Source organism: Dictyostelium purpureum (genome assembly GCF_000190715.1).
Source record: "Dictyostelium purpureum unplaced genomic scaffold DICPUscaffold_521, whole genome shotgun sequence".
NCBI classification, from domain to species: Eukaryota; Evosea; class Eumycetozoa; order Dictyosteliales; family Dictyosteliaceae; genus Dictyostelium; species Dictyostelium purpureum.
The window spans coordinates 1-17,008 of record NW_003519855.1 but is presented as its reverse complement, the minus strand read 5'-3'; the positions used below and the strand labels follow the sequence as shown (position 1 = coordinate 17,008).

Below are 17,008 nucleotides of genomic sequence, written 5' to 3'. Positions count from 1 at the left end.
TGATCTATTATTCTAATAATATTAAAAATATTAATACTAATTTAATAATAAAGAATTGAAATTTAATAAAAATACATACACATTATAGAAATTTGTTTCATCTGAAGTTGAGAGGTCATTTTCTATTTTTGGGAAATATTGTTCAATATTTTTATATGCAAGAATACTTTAAAAATGTTAGTATACAATGCTTTTTGGGTATTATCTGGTTAGTGTAAAGAAATATGGGTTTACTTACAATATTTTCAAATATTTTAAAGAAGAGAATGGAATAAAAAGTAAATTTGAAGTATCGGTAACTGCAATACTCAAATGTTCTGTTGCTGTTGGTATTGAGTTTCCGATTGATGAAATTCTTTGATCTTTAAAAGTACAATCATCCAAATAAATTTTAGTAGCTACTCTTTTGTCATCAGTGGTACCTAAAGCATCTATATCTAAATATAAATTACTTAAATGTCTATATTAAGATAATAATAAATTAGTATATAATAATGTTATTAATAAAGAGTCTTTATATCTACCAACATTTCATATAAACCTATTTCAAAACATTTTAAATCATCATAGGTTATTATAATGCTATTTTTTTCATGGGACGCAATTTTCCTAATAATTAAAATGTGAAAAAAAAGTAAAAAAAAATTAGAGTCATTTTTTTTATTTTTTATTTTTTTTATTTTTTTTTTATTATTTTTTTTTGGAATTTGAAATATTTACAAAGAGTTAAGATCGACAATACATGTTGTTTTTATTGAAAATCCATAATTTAGGTAATCATAACCAGGATCGCCTGTACATAAAGTTGTTACTTCTGAAATGGGTATTGGAAATAGTTTATTTAATAATTTTCCTAAACAAACTAGTTCATCAGTACTAGATTTTACAACAGGAAAAATATATATAAATAATATAAAAAAAATAAAACTATTAATTTTTTTATTTTGAGGGGTCATTATTACACATTTGAAAGAAAATAAAATAAAATAAAATAAAATAAAAGAAAAATAAAAATGATTGTATACAAAAAAAAAAAATTTAAAAAATATTCCTAAAAAAAAAAATTAAAATTGGATTTTTTTTTTTTCAGAGAATTCAAAATATCTCTTTTTTTATTGTTTAGTTAAATTATTTTCAACAAATCTATACAGTATCATATTTTTTAAAAAAAAGTGTCTATTATTTTGGAAAAATTCATCAACTGAACTGTAATTAAAATATGTTGGATATAATTTAAAAAGTAATTTGATTACCGATAAATTTGCATTTTTTACTGATTCTTTTAATAAATTTTCTAAATAATTTTTAAGCCTGATCTGGTCGGGTGATTGTGGTGATTGGAAGTAATGATTTTTTTCATATAAAAGATACTCTTTAAAAATTTTATATGGAATTGTAAGTTTATCTGGTCTTTCTGAATCTAACAATTTAACAATAATATTATTTGAAAATTGTTCATCATCCATGTCATCATTATTCCCTGCATTAATAGAATCTTTTTTGAATTTTAAATAATCTAAAAGAAGATTATATCTACCAGTTTTTAAAAATAACTTGATAATATTTTGAGTTGGGTTGCCACTTAGATAATAAAAAAAATTAGTTGATGCTGGGTTATAATATTTGAATTTGGGTGGTTCATCATTGTTCCTGACTAATTCCCATGGTCTATAGTCTTTTATAAATAAGATGATCTCTAAATTAGATGGATATACCATTGCAGCGGAGAAACCTGCACCGTATTTGAATTGTGGTCTAGTTGGATGTAGATCATTTAAATCTAAAAGATACTTGAATTTCTTTAGTAAGTTTTTTGAAAGATTTTCAGAGCTTTTAATTTCATCTGCCATATCTAATAAAACTGTGTCATATGGAATATTGTAGCCATTTTCAATTAAATAATCTATTAATTTAAAATTTGTATTATTTCCTTTAATTTTTTCATTTGCAAAGTCTTGATTGTTTTTAATTGTCTTTAAATTTTCAATGATTCCTTTATTATTGTTATTGTTGTTAACATTTTTATTTTGTTCTTTAGTGTACTTTTCGATTATATTTAATAAATCTAATCTATCTCTATTAAATAATTCTTTTATTTCCCAAGTGCTATAGAATTTTTCCCTTTGTTGATTTAATATTCTTTCTAAAGTTTCTGGTGATTCTACATATTTTAATACTGAACAATGTATATAACTAATTTTACCTCTGTTGTTATAAAAGTATTCAATAATTTCCCAATTATCTAATTGTAATAAAATTGTATAAAAGCTGCTAATATCAATTTTTTCAATATTATTAATTATGCAATTATCAATAAATGATTTAATACTATTTATGTTATTAGTTGAGGAGGAGTTGTTTAATAATTTTTTAAATATTCCATTTGATTTTATATTGAATGAGAATTTTCTTTTTAATGATAATCGGTTAATTGCAATATTAAATAATTGTTCATTACAATATTCTATTGATTTTTCTATTATAACTGAATAGATTGAAATATTATTGTTACTATTGTTGTTGTTATCGTTTGATTGATCTGATTGTTGTTTTGGTGGGTTTATAATTGTATCTAATATATTAATATTATTAAATCTAACAGAGTATTCTACCAAGTAATATAATGGTGATTTCTTTTTACCATCGTTGTGAAAGAAGTAATCTAAATCCATATATTTAGTTAAAAGAATTTCAATATAGACCTTTAGTAATTTGAATACGAGTTCGTCATTTGATAGATCATATAGTTTGAGAGATGAGTTTTGAATATCTTTAGCTCGATTAACATAGTTATTTAACTCTTCAAATAGTGATGGAATGGCTGGTGTAGTTTGGATTTGATTTCTATAGATTTTTTCTATTAATTGTAATGCCATCGAGTGATGAATTAAATCTTTGATTGTACCCTGGAACCAATCATAGTAAAATAATTGAAATGTTGATATAGGTTGTTCAATTTGTATAACTTGTGAAGCTGCATCTGTACCCATTAATTCCTTGACCAGTTCAATATCTACTTTGAAAAATGTTAATAAAGGAATTTTTGATGGTGAAAACTTGATATTCATCTGTTTGATTGCATATCTAATAATTTCAGTATTTGGTTGATCGAAAAATAATAAATAGGGAAGATTTTGAACATATTCATTAATTTCATTTGTATTGTTATTGCTTTGGATTGCTGCTTTATAAACAAAATCAAGGGTTTCTAAATTTTGATATTTTATGGCTTCCCCAATATATAAAAGTTGGTTTTTATTTGATACCGAAGAGGAACTATTGTAAAATACTTTTAGTGATGATACATTGCAACTGATAATTGATAAATAAACTATATCTAATTCATGAATACCTATTGGGAGCTGGCCTATTGGTAAGTTATCTTTACTATCTACTAATATTTGATTGAGTTTATAATAATCTCTTAATTTGGTGAAGAATGGTTCGTTGTTTTTAAAGAATGGATTTTGAAGTAATTGTTTAATAACTGATACATTTTCAAATACCAAATATTGTTCATTTAAAACTTTATCTAATAATAGTTCCAAAAAGGATGATGAAGAGGAGGATGAAGAAATAGAGCCATTTTTTAAAATTTCACCAACTTTATAAATTTCTTTATAAGTTTTAGTAAAACATTCTCTATTTTTTAATTTTGAAAATATAAAAAAAAACAAATATTTATTATGAAATACTTTCCAAAAAAGAATTTCATTTTTTATTTGATTATTATTATCTATTATACTATCCATACTATTATTATTGCTGCTATTATTCATTTTGCATAAATAATAAAAAAAAAATGAAATTTATAAAAAAAATTTTGTGAAAATTTAAAAAAAAAATAAAAAAAATAAATAAATAATTATGGATATTAAGCTGATGCATGACAATTCCCACTTTTTTTACCCAAACCTAGAAAATTTTATAACAAAAAAATTAAAGATGGTGGAAAAAGAATTCAACCAGCGAATATATTTTTTTTATATTTTTTATTTTTTTTTTTTTTTATTTTTATTTTTATTTTTATTTTTATTTTTATTTTTTTTAAAAAGTGAAGTATTTGCTGCATACTATAAATTTTTTTTTTTTTTTTTTTTTTTTTTTTTTTTAAAGTGACTATAAATTAATCAATAAAAGGAGTCAATTCGTTCTACCACCATCAATGCTCCCCCGCTCCATCCACATTACAAAGTGAGGAGAAATTGTTGTTGGGGGAATATTTTTTATAATAAATCACCAGGATGATAAAATCAAAAAATCAAAAATGAAGGTGTCAATGATTACCTAGCTTAATTGTTTTAAGATTGCTCGTACTTTGAGCGTGTTAGATCATACTGGAGTCTGTACTTTGAAAGGTAACCCGGCCTTCACTTGAAAGATAATTAGTTATCAAAATTTTTAAGAGAACAATAAATTCTAAAACAATATATTTATGGAATTGATTTTAAAGAGTTTAGGAAATTTTATAGAAAAAAAAAATTTTAAAAAAATTTGAGAAAAAAAAAAAATTTTTTATAAAAATTTAACAAATTACATTTTTTTTTATTTTTTAAGGTAACATTTTATGGTCACCAAAAATAAAATTTATTTACAAACACATTTATTGTTTATAATAGCATTCAAACATTGCCAACAGAAATAATATGAACATTTTGTACCTATAAACATTGAAAAAATTAAAAATAAATTAATACAAAGTCTATTAAAAAACTTAAGTTTTTAAACTTACATTTCATATGATTGCAACCTCTATTTTTTTCTATATTTACTTTACAATTTGGGCATTTCTTAGCGTGTAATGAAACCCATTTTTCGAGTTGTTTTTGTTCTATATCATTTTGAAGTTTCAATTTTTGATATTTTTCGCAGGTAACATCAGCATGCCAAACATCTTTACAATTGAAACAATAAGCAAATTTACACTCTCCATTGGGACATGTTATCTTTGTAGAATCTGGATCACATATCAATGAAAATTCACATTTTTTGTTTGGACATGTTCTATAGTTTGGATCTTTGGATAATGAATTTTCTAATAAAAAACCATCATACTTTATTTGATCCAAAGAGTTGACATTGTCCTTAACATCATAATAGCTAATGGGAGTTTTACATTCTGGGCAAATAATTTCTTTAACGCCTGCTTTTGGAATTTCTGTTAAAATATAAAGATTTAAACATTCTTTACAGTAACCATGGGAACAATTAGCTAGCTTATATACATCTTCTTTTGGATGTTGTAGGCAACAAATTTTACATTCATAGGTATCCATTTCTGTTTCTTCAACACCTTTAATATCTTCATTTATTATATTTTCCTCGAGAAGAGTTTTGTCAAATTTTTGATCTTGCTCTTTGTCATATGTTTCTTTTTTTCCAATACTATAATCAAATGATGATATTATATATTTCCTAGTTTCATCTTTTGTTGTAATTTAAGTCTTTTTTTTTCTATATTTTCCAATCTTTTTTTTTCTAAAATATTTAATATTTCTAAATCATTAAGAGTTTTATCGTTAATGTTTGAGGATGTAACCGAATCACAATTATAATTTTTAGTTTTCTTATCTAAAGTATATTCTTTATTATTATTATTATTGGAGTATTTTAATAAATATTCTATTTCATCTTCTTTATCTTTATTATTCTTTATATCTTTTTTTTCATTTGCTAAACCAATTGAGGGTAATTTTGCTGTTTTTGTTTCTAAAGCATCAAAGCTTTTTATTTTTTCCAATTCCCAATTATCCATGTTTATACTTAAAATTTCTATAGAAAATATTATGTTATTTAAAGTTTATATTATTGAATTTAAAAAAAATAAAAAAATAAAAATAAAAAAAAACAATTTTTATTTTTAAAAAAAAATTGAAAAAAAAATTAAGTGGTATTTAAAAAGGGTGAACTTAAAATCATTTTATGAAAAAAATGTATATTATTAAATAAGTTAAAAAAAAAACAATACATTTTTTATTTTTAAAATTATTTATATACATATTATGCAGTTGGTTCAAAACTTTATATGGAAAATGTTAATTTTTTGAATTCATTTTAATAGCTGCATGTTTTGAACCAAACGCATAATATAATTTTTTTTTTTTTTTTTTTAAGAAAATTGTTTACATTTTGAGGAACTATAATGTTGTTTATTATATATTTCCAAACATAACCAACAAAATTCATGTGAACATCTTTTACCTAATTTAGGAATGGAAAAAAAAATTAATATTTTAATAATTGAATGAATACCCTCTAATAATATAAAAATACATACATGTCATATGATTGCAACCACCATTTTTTTCAATTTTTGAATTACATTTTGGACATGGCTTGGTATTAGCTCTTGACCATTCTTGGAATTTTCTTTCAGCTTGATCATTCTCTTCCTTCCATCTTTTATATTGTTCGCAGGTGATATCAGAATGCCAAGCATCTTTACAATTGAAACAGTAGGCAAATTTACAAGACTCTTTTGGACAAACAATCATTGGTGCATCGGGATCACCAATTAATGCAGTATTGCAATTTGATCTTGGACAGGTTCTAAAGTTTGGATCTTCTGATAATGAAATTTGTAATAAAAACTCTTCATATTTTGATAGGGTAGATGTGTCTACATTATGTTTAACTTCATGGTAACTAACTAAACGGCCACAGTCTGGATCTGGACAACGAATGTTTTTGACACCTCCATTAAATATTTGAGTTGAAAAATGTTGTTCTAAACATCCATTACAGAATCTGTGGAAGCATTCATCCAATGTATAGATTTTTTCGATTGGATGTTCATCAAAACAAATAAAGCATTGATATGTTTTCATTTCCAATTCTCTTTCAATAATTTTTTTATCTTCATTTATCATATTCTTTACTGCTTGTTCATTTCTATATGCTTCTTCTCTTCTTTCTCTATCGATTTGATCTTGCTCTTGTTCTAGTAGTCTTTTTGCCATTTCCTCATCACGTTGTCCATTTTCATTTATAAAGTCATTACGAGTATTAAGATCCCCAAATGTCGATAATATGAATTCCATTGATTCCTTTTCTTGTTCTTCTTTAATTCTTTTTTTTTCTGCTTCTTCTAATCTTTCTCTTTCTAATAATTTTAAAATTTCTTTTTGTTCATCATCTAAAAAATTACCTGTATTTGCACTTGAATTTTGTTTTGTTTTATTATTATTACTATTATTATTACTATTATTACTATTATTACTATTATTATTATTATTATTATTATTATTATTATTATTATTATTATTATTATTATTATTGTTTTTGTTTGAATTTGTTTTTGGTAAAAAATCTGGTGATGTTGATGCAGAGTTACTATCATAATAATTATTATTATTTATAGAAGTAGAAGTGGTTGTGGTAGTTTTAGTGGTGGTTTTATTTACATTATCTTTATTATTTACATTATTAATACTATTATCATTATCATTATTATTATTATTTAAGGCTGTATCACAAAATGTTAAATATTGAATTACATCGTCAAAATCTTTAAAATTTTTTACAGCCTCTATTGCAACCGATAAACCAACTTCTGGTAGAACAGTCGATATTACTTCTAGCATATCAAAAAGTTTTATTTTATCTATTTGCTCTAATTCCATTTCTATTATTATAACTATGGATACAAGGTGTAATAAAAAAAAATAAAATATAAAAAATAATAAAAAAAGTTGGTTTTATTTCTTTTTTTGCTAAAAATATATGAATATTTTTCAATTAAAAAAATTAATATAATCAAGCTTTGGGAAAAAATAAAAAAGTTGATGTAAAAATAAAAAAAAAATTAAAATATTTTTTTTTTAATTTATTTTTTTTTTTTTTTAAATTTTTTTATTTTATTTTTTTTTGTTTATCTATTTTTATTTATTAAACTACAATAATAACTTTTTTTCTTCTATTTTGTTAAGTTTTTATTTGTCAAAACCATGGATCATCCAATACACTGAGTATGAAGACAATTTTGAACCAATATTCTACCGTGAAAATTTAGAAATAAAAATGGTTTTAAAAAAAAAGTTTCATATTAAATTTATAAAAAAAATCAAAAAAAAATTAAAAAAAAAATCAAATTTTATTTATAAATATTTGTGGAATTTTTTTAGATGAAAAATTTATTTATTAACAAAATGTTATAAAGACAAACAAAACAAAAAATAATTATAAAAAGAAAGATACAAGAAAAAGAATATACAATAACCCCAGTGTTTGTTTTGTGACTTAAAATGTGTCGATAATGAAAGAAAAAGAATGGACAAGAACCCCAATGTGACTTAAAACGTTTTGATATTCAAAAAGAAAGAATGTGATTTTTTAGTTAAACTAAAAAATATTAAAATTAAATATTAGTATCTTTTTTTTTTAAATAAAAAAATAATCACAATTTATTTCATTATCCAATTCCAATGGTCTTTTCTTCATTGCCAGTTGATGTGGATGCACCTACTGAACTATTTCTGGATACTGGCTTTCTAAATTTTTTGGTTCTTGACAATGGTGATGGTGCTGATGGTGCTGATGCCGATGCTGATGCTGATACTGATGCTGATGCTGATGCTGATGCTGATGGTGCTGAAGATGTTTGACTTGATTCGGATTTATAATATGGATAGACAGATGGTGTTGTTGATGAAGAGGATATTGATTGAAATGTGGATGGAATAGATGAATTTGTTGGTGGATTTGGGGTATTTATTTAACTGAGAATCCATATAATGTAATTACTATTTTAATTTTACTATTGTAGAAATTTATAAAGTGCTTTAATTTTTTTTTTGATAATCGTGAAATTCCCCAATTGGATTTACTTTTTCCTGTTTGAAGAAATCATCTGTTTAATTTTTTTAAAAAAATTTTAACCCTAAATTTTGTGTGGCACACTATTTATTTTTTTTTTTTAATTTATAATTTTTTTTCAATTTTCATTCCCAAAAGAAATTATTATTTTTTTTTTTCTAAATAATTATTTACATTTATTTATTTAGTATAACAATCAACACAATAATATTATTTAATAACATCAATTATTATTATTAGCTTTTAATATTAATAAATAATTTTCAGTAATAAACAAATAATAACTTGCAAATAATAATAATTTGCAAATCAACTTTCACATCATCATAATTTAATAATCATAATTTAATATAAATGGATTATATATTAATTTTTTGTGGCTTATCTAGTGTTGTCTTCGGTTTTATATTAGGTTTTTTTGAGCATAGATACCACCACAAAAACAAAAACAATAAAAAGAACAATTATAACAATTATAACAAAAACAGTATGGTTTAATCAGCAGCAATAGAAATAACAACACCTACCCACAACAAACTACACCAATCAATTTTACTGCTCCAATAAATAAACAACAATTTTAAAAAATTCAACAAATTCAACAAAATCAACAACAACAACCGTTCAACATCAACAACACCCAAAACCAACACATTCAACTTCAAGTGCTCAAAACTACCCAACATTTAATAGAGCACACTCTCGTCATTCTACTACCTGTGATCCTATATCAACTGTTAATACTCCAACGAAGAAGAGACATTAGTGCATGTTCTACAATAAAAAATATTTTAATTGTAGAAAAAGATTCCTTAAAAAAAATAAAAATAAAAAAAATAAAATAAAGAAAAATAAAGAAAAAAAAATAAAATTATCCAATTAGATTTTATAATATTAAAATTAATATTTAATTTATAATAATAATTTGATTGGTTTTATTGATTTAAAATAATTTGAATGATATAATAGTTTTTGTTTGTTTTTTTGTATAGTTTTTTTTTTTTATGAAGTATCCATACCTGAACCAGATTTTGAATCATCATTTTCATAGACTTTACAGAAATCTGAATCATTAATTTCTAATTCTATAGCCTTTCTACTATTTGTTTTATTTTTACCAGATGTCATTGACTTTGAATTGGTTGCTGCCATACCACTACCAAATACAGTAACACTATTATAATTTACGATAACATTTTCGCATTGAATTGGATAAGAGCCATTGTTTGCTGTGAACCCCATAGGCTGATGCATTATATAAATCTGGAAATTCATTATCATTGGTACAATTAAAATAGGTAGATAAAATGGGACACTCCTCTACAATAGCTGAACATGTTGATTTACAAATTCTCTTTTGGAAAGAAACGTTTCCTGCTGGTTATTGAACTGTTTCGCATGCATGGTGATTACAAAAACCTGCTGCTCTAATGTTAATAAACTAACTTTCTGTGATAATCCACTATCTGTACAGAGGAGTTATTAATTTTTTTTTATTTATTAATTTTTTTTTTAAAATTTTTTTATTTTTTTATTTTTTCAAATAATTACTCTAAAACTTTTACAAAAATTTTTTTTTTATTTTTTAATTTTTTTTTATTAAATTTTTGATTTTAATCATGGAAGCAAACAATGAAGATTTTTTATTTCAACAACAAAAGGAAAATCAAAGATGGGAAGTTTTAAAATTCTATGGTGTTTTGTTAGTAATATTATCAATCACAGTTTATTTATTAAGAAGATCAAAGAGGCTCCACACAATAATATTATTTTATTTTTTTTACCGTTTTACATCGGAAGATAATAACTTTTATTTATGTTTAAAGAAAGAAAATAAAATAGTACCACAATGTATACATTCATCCCAATTAAATACAACCCGTATTATTCCTCATCCAAATTTCAGTTTCAATATCCCAATAAATAAAGAAATATTAGAATCAAAATTTAATAATATTAATAAAAATAATAATAATAATAATAATAAATATGATAAATGCAATGATATTATTTTCTATAAAAGAAGGAATAGTGCAGGATTAAATAAACTGGTGCCATTATTTAAAAATCAATGTAATATTAAATTAGAGATATCAGATACAGATAATATATATATAGTTCCAACTTCACAAACCACCAAGGATAAAGAGATATTGTATTTAACAAAACCAGTTATTGATGGAGTAGATACCGATGGATATTATTTATTTTTGATCCTCTTTCAAATATTTTATGACGAAGTTATAAACGAAATTGGTAAACCTAATAGAAACCTAAAAAAAGCAATTATATCATATTTTATATTCTTTTTATTCTTTTCAATAATATCAGTTTTTTTCATCGCAATTAAATCCAAGTTCGATCTAACAAACCCTAATCCCACCGAATCAGAACTTTTGGATTTTTATAATTATAAAAATTCTAAATAAAACTTTAAAAGATTAAATTTTTTTTTTTTAACTATATTTTATTTAAACATAAATTATTAAACTATTTTTATGCTATTATATTTTTCATTTATGCTTATTTTTTCATGGAACAAAGAAGTTTGACGATTTCTATTGGTTTTGAGGTTGATTGTAATTTGAATATTTCTTTTGCTAAATCTCTGTGATTACTAATCATTTCATATTAACTATCTACATAAATATATTCTTTATATTCCAACTTGCATTTTAATAAATAATTTAATTTTTTGTCTAATAGGAAATTAAATGATGTTATATTTTTAAAAATGATTTTATTGTCTTGAATATCGTCTATATTATTATATTTAATTAAATCAACTGAATGAAATATTTTAAATAAATATTTATTATGAAAAACTAGATAAAATAATTATTATTCATTGGTGTTATGTTTTGTTTTTAAAATTAACTGAAAATTTCATAACAATAAAGTAGAATTCATGTACCATTCAAATAAAATGGTTTATTTTATATCAAATAAAAAAAAATTTAAAAAAAAAAGAAATTAAAAAAAAAATAAAAAAATAAAAAAATAAAAAATTATTTCAAAAAAAAAATTTTATAAAAATAAAATCTTTGTTTTTTTTAATGGGTTTGATTTATTAAAAAAAATTTAAAAAAAATAAAATAAAGGCAGCAGTTATTATACAATGGAATCTGTGTGGTCATAAAGAAAACTATCAATCGAACGCACAATTGGACATTACCGATTTACTGAAATCTGGAACTTGTGTCATGTTTTAGGTTATTTGGAAGCTACCCGATAGGAACCACTAAATTTTTTCTATATCAAAAACCATTCGATGATACCATGGTTGCTTGGCCAGAACAATGTCTGATATTCATCAAATAGTTGATTAAAATGAAAAAATTCATTGGTCTATTATTTCTATTTTATTTTTATTATCTATAACAATCTATATTATTACTAAGAGCTATACTATTAAAATTATTCTAATTATAATTTTTATTTTTTTTATTATTGTCTAAAACAATAAAAAAAATAAATGGTGATGGGTTGTGGTGGTTGCTTTTATGGTGGTTGATGTTGTTGATGTTGATGTTGATGATGGTCTCTAATATAAAAGCCTAAAAAAATAGTTAGTCACTACATTACTACAGATATAATATTTAAATAAAGAATACTATCTTATACCTACTTTTTTTTTTGAAAATTTCATAATTCTCGAAAAGTTTTTGTGTGTTCATAATCTGTCACACGTTTTCTTTCCTGGAGGTATTATTTCTAGTTTGCTTTAAAAGGAATCTCTAACAAAGTTGTCTTTACTTTAAATAAATTTGGTCCTAGCTTAAAGCCCATTTGAAAAATGCTCAGGGATTTTTGGTATATCGTTTTCATCCAAGGTTAAATCACCACGGCCCATTTCAATAACTGTACAACCCATGCTCCAAAGATCCGAACTAAAACATGTTTCACTTCTTCTTGTTTCAGGTGACATGTGTGTTTGTGTTCCTGCGATTTTTGATGCTTTATATTCTGTATATTTTTGAAATTCCAAAATCAATTATTTAACAATTAGAATTGGGGGTTTTAATAATATATTTTGGCATTTGATATTATTATCGTGAAGAAAGTTTATGCCTGTGAGACACATATCCAGAATATGATATATTAAGTCATCTGGAAATTCCTTAAAAAATTTATCCATTGATTGGAAGCCTTCTGAATATTCCATATATAAATAAAGTAAGCCATTTCTTGGTTATTTTGATCTACACCAAAGCCATACCCATATAATTAGATAATTTGTTCGCATTGTGTATCTAAATTGATTAAAATATCTATCACTTTTAGTTCTCTTTTGCCCTGTTTTTTAAAAAATAAAAAATATTAGTTGGAGGATTTGATGATTACATATTGAATCTATATATAAAATTACATCTGATAATCCATTAAAATCGACATTATATATATCAAATATTAAAAAGTTTATATTGTTACAATAACAAAATTAATTAAATAAAAAAAAAAAATTTAAAATAAAAAATAAAAAAAAAATTAAAAAATGTATATTTTTTTTTTAAGTATATATTCTCTTATTTCATTAAATTTATTATTTTTTAAAAGTTCCTTAATTTTTAATATAGGTGCTTTGTTTTTTTATTTTAGTTTTTTTTTTTAAATTAATTTTTATGTTTTTGGATATTATAAATAATTTGTTTTTAAAATGACATAGGTAAGTCAACTATTAATTTTTTATGTGTGCAATAACACATTGTATTTTTGGAGTAAAATAAATACCTCAAAATAATTAATAAATAATCAAAATCAAAATTATGTTATAGATATAGTTTAATATTTTTAGTTGGCTATCTAAAATAAAAATAACAGATATTTGGCAATTTTTAAAAAGATTCAGTAATATAATTTAATAAATAAGAGCCAGCTTGTTAATAATAAAAAAAACAAGAATGAACTATTAAAAAAAGGAACAATACCAAAAGATACAACTCATCTTGTACTGGTATGGGTTATTATTTACCTATATCCGAAAACCCCATCCCAAAACCATTTAATGAATTGACCTTTGGTTGGAGCTATAATATACCTTTTGATGGTTTATAAAAGTAAAAATGATGACTTGTTTAGATTATGTTAGAAAAGGTGTATCGGATTTTTTTATTATTAAAAGGTATAGGAATAGATTATTTATTCATAGTAGCAAAGAAATAATGGTAATAATAGAAGAAAAGCAACAAATAATGTTATAATAAAGGTAAGGTATCATAAATAGTTATAAAAATAATAACTACATTACATTTAGGTTTTAGGGTATATAGAATATATAATCAAAATTTATTAAATTAATCGATATTTATTAAAATTACTATCTTTAAAAAAAAATTTAAATAAAAAATTGTTTATTATAAACTTAAAAATAAACATTTAAGAAAATGTAATTACTCAATTCTTCAATATTGTTAAATAATTTATTAATAACTCAATAATTTTTTAATTTAATAAAAACAATTAAATAAAATAAGTGTAAATAAACTTTTAAAATAGAATAAACTTTATTTATTATTATTAATGATTCCTATGTTTGTGAATATTACTTTTTTAATATTACTTTTTTTTAAAAGATTTTCAAATTCTTCATCAATTTTAATTGTTAAATAAATGGTTCATTTGAAGAAAGGATTTAATGGTTTCTATCTGGCAGCTTCCAAAAAACTTTATCAATTGACACAAGTTTTGATCTTAGTAAATCCGTTATGTGCGTTCAATTGATGGTTTTCTCTAAGACCATCCAGATTTCATTATTTTAAGAGCCGCTGCTATTATTTTATTATGCAATAAAGAATTTAAAAGCAATACTAAAGTACATCCCACAATAACCGATACATACTATTCCTTATGTCAAAACTATAAACTAAAAAATTAAAAAAGTTTGCATCTAAAAATTCTCTGATTGAATAGATTTATAAAACAATAATTAAAGTTTTAAAAATTAAAATAAATAACTATATTTTGTTTGATTATAAAAAAGAAAAATAAATATTTAATAAAAAAAACTATTTATTTATTTGTATATTTTTAATTTTTTAGAATTTAAACTATTATTAGTAAAGGGTATATATGTATATATGTATTTGATCTGCAATATTGAATTGGATTATACAAATTTTACTAACAGCCTATACAAAATTCGTTTTTATAATACCTGCAGAGATCAATGACAATGTTGAAGTATGATAACTAAAGCCTTTAGGTTATCTTTCAATTTGTAAACCTGTATCAATAAGTGTTGATTTGAATTCTTGTTTTACTAAATTTGGTTTATTGTAGTCTTCTTTATTTTGTGCTAATTTATTGATTTCAAAGTCACATCTAAAAATCATTTATAGTTCATATACTGCTTCTATAATTATTCTTTTACGTTGTTAATGGTCCATTTTCTCTTCTAATACACCCATTTGAAAATACTTTTGAATGTGAAAGTTTTAATTTCTTGTGAATAAATTTTAGTAATATTAAAATAAATATATAATAAATATTATAATTATTAAAATAAAAAAAAAAATAAAAAATTTATAAATTTTATCTAAAAAATAAATTTTTTTTTAAAAATAAATATATAGTGATTGATGTTTTATAAAAGGGTAAAAAATGTGTTAATTAAAATTAAATTTAACACTTAATTTTTTTTATTTAATTAAATGATTAATTTTTAATGTTAAATGAGTGAATTTTATTATAATATACATTGGATTTTTTGATAGCAGTTTTCTACTTTTATAAAAATAAAAAAAAATAAAATTTGTATCATGTGCTGTATGTTATTTACTATTAATTAATGGACCATTAACATTACCTTAGGGATTTTAAAGAGTGATATAAATCATTATATTTGAGGTAAATAGAAATTTTGAAAAAATAAAAAATAATAAAAATTAATATTTTTTATTATAAAAAAATAAATTTCTTTAATATTTTTTAATTATCACAAAGATTATTATAAAAACTGCAAATATAATAATGTATTTCACTTTGTAGAATTATTAAAAAATATGTTTTTGTTAATTAAAATTAATAATCGTAATTAAATTTTTTTTTACTATTTTACTTTTTACCTTTATAATTATTTAAAATTCATATAATTTATTTTATGAAGTTCATTTTTTTATATTTTAGTTTTATTTATAATTTTTTTTCAAAACCAAAAAAAAAATTTTTTTACAAATTTAGTAATCAACCACCTCCAATTTTAATTTTTTTTTTTTTTCTTTTAATTATTATATTTTATTTCTTATAGAGAATCTATTAAGTATAACAATTGTTTTTTTAAATAAATTATTATTTTTTTTTTTAAATAAATTATAATGTTTTTTTTTAATAAATTATAATTTTTTTTTTTATTTTTTTTTTTTTTTTTAAAAATTTATTAAAATTTTTTTTCTTCAACCCACACTCACACATATTTACATTTTTTATATTGCACATACATCTTTAATAATTTACATTCATTATTTTCATCATTAATAATTGTAAAAAAAAAAAAATTAAAAATGATTTTTTCAATAGTCTTAGCTATCTTCATTCATTTGTTTTTATTTTTTATCTCCAAACACGACATCAATACCCACAATAACCCAACACCATCAAAACAACCACAAGAACCAGTAGGAACCAAGACCAACAATAACCCACCATCAACACAATCCCAAAAACCAGAAGGAACCAAGACCAACAATGACCCACCACCATCAACACAACAAGCACAATCTCCAAAATCAAAAAATAAATTTGTAGGTGGACCAAATTTATTTAATAGACCATCACCTTATCTTGTTCAATCAACACCACAACAGGCACTTCCAAAACAACACGAAGCTCAACCTCCACAACCACCTCAACCTCCACAAGTAAGACCTGTTTCGGAAATCCAAAACGGACCACCTCCAGTACCAAATGGCAATTCACCAGTAAAATCTGATCCACCAAAACCACCAATGAATAGACCACCATCAACACCAAACGGGGTACCACAAGAAAGACCTGTATCACCAATCCAAAACGGACCACCTCCAGTACCAGATTGCCATTCACCAGAAATACCACATTCCAAACCAAAACATAGTGCATCAATCCCAGATTATAAAAAACTATTTCAAGCAATGGATGCATATGAAAAACAACAACAACAACAAGAACAAGAGCAAGAACAACAACAACAACAACAACAACAACAACAACAACAACA

The 17,008-nt window shown here is 22.6% G+C and overlaps 8 protein-coding genes across 8 annotated transcripts; 3 read left to right on the top strand and 5 right to left on the bottom strand.

Annotated features, from left to right (window-relative positions):
- Nucleotides 1-79: 79 nt before the first annotated feature.
- On the bottom strand, nt 80-3,779 carry DICPUDRAFT_84703 (uncharacterized protein; the record flags this gene model as incomplete). The annotated part of the gene is made up of 5 exons (XM_003294166.1): nt 80-166; nt 239-460; nt 529-609; nt 721-876; nt 1,150-3,779. Coding segments are annotated over 5 exons (3,176 nt in total), but the record flags the coding sequence as incomplete, so codon positions are not given.
- Nucleotides 3,780-4,587: 808 nt separating this feature from the next.
- On the bottom strand, nt 4,588-5,276 carry DICPUDRAFT_84702 (uncharacterized protein; the record flags this gene model as incomplete). The annotated part of the gene is made up of 2 exons (XM_003294165.1): nt 4,588-4,661; nt 4,733-5,276. 2 exons carry the CDS (start codon nt 5,274-5,276, stop codon nt 4,588-4,590), a joined length of 618 nt encoding a protein of 205 aa, XP_003294213.1.
- A 128-nt stretch (nt 5,277-5,404) lies between these two features.
- DICPUDRAFT_159181 (uncharacterized protein) lies at nt 5,405-5,755 on the bottom strand (the record flags this gene model as incomplete). The annotated part of the gene is made up of 1 exon (XM_003294164.1): nt 5,405-5,755. One exon carries the CDS (start codon nt 5,753-5,755, stop codon nt 5,405-5,407), a length of 351 nt encoding a protein of 116 aa, XP_003294212.1.
- Nucleotides 5,756-6,109: 354 nt separating this feature from the next.
- Nucleotides 6,110-6,959, bottom strand: DICPUDRAFT_43095 (uncharacterized protein; the record flags this gene model as incomplete). Its single annotated transcript, XM_003294163.1, has 2 exons — nt 6,110-6,201; nt 6,278-6,959. The coding sequence occupies 2 exons, from the start codon at nt 6,957-6,959 to the stop codon at nt 6,110-6,112; spliced, it is 774 nt and encodes a 257-aa protein (XP_003294211.1).
- Nucleotides 6,960-8,423: 1,464 nt separating this feature from the next.
- On the top strand, nt 8,424-8,603 carry DICPUDRAFT_159179 (uncharacterized protein; the record flags this gene model as incomplete). The annotated part of the gene is made up of 1 exon (XM_003294169.1): nt 8,424-8,603. The coding sequence occupies one exon, from the start codon at nt 8,424-8,426 to the stop codon at nt 8,601-8,603; it is 180 nt and encodes a 59-aa protein (XP_003294217.1).
- Nucleotides 8,604-9,816: 1,213 nt separating this feature from the next.
- DICPUDRAFT_159178 (uncharacterized protein) lies at nt 9,817-10,068 on the bottom strand (the record flags this gene model as incomplete). The annotated part of the gene is made up of 1 exon (XM_003294162.1): nt 9,817-10,068. The coding sequence occupies one exon, from the start codon at nt 10,066-10,068 to the stop codon at nt 9,817-9,819; it is 252 nt and encodes an 83-aa protein (XP_003294210.1).
- Nucleotides 10,069-10,433: 365 nt separating this feature from the next.
- On the top strand, nt 10,434-11,243 carry DICPUDRAFT_84699 (uncharacterized protein; the record flags this gene model as incomplete). Its single annotated transcript, XM_003294168.1, has 1 exon — nt 10,434-11,243. One exon carries the CDS (start codon nt 10,434-10,436, stop codon nt 11,241-11,243), a length of 810 nt encoding a protein of 269 aa, XP_003294216.1.
- A 5,070-nt stretch (nt 11,244-16,313) lies between these two features.
- DICPUDRAFT_84698 (uncharacterized protein) lies at nt 16,314-17,008 on the top strand (the record flags this gene model as incomplete). The annotated part of the gene is made up of 1 exon (XM_003294167.1): nt 16,314-17,008. A coding segment is annotated over one exon (695 nt), but the record flags the coding sequence as incomplete, so codon positions are not given.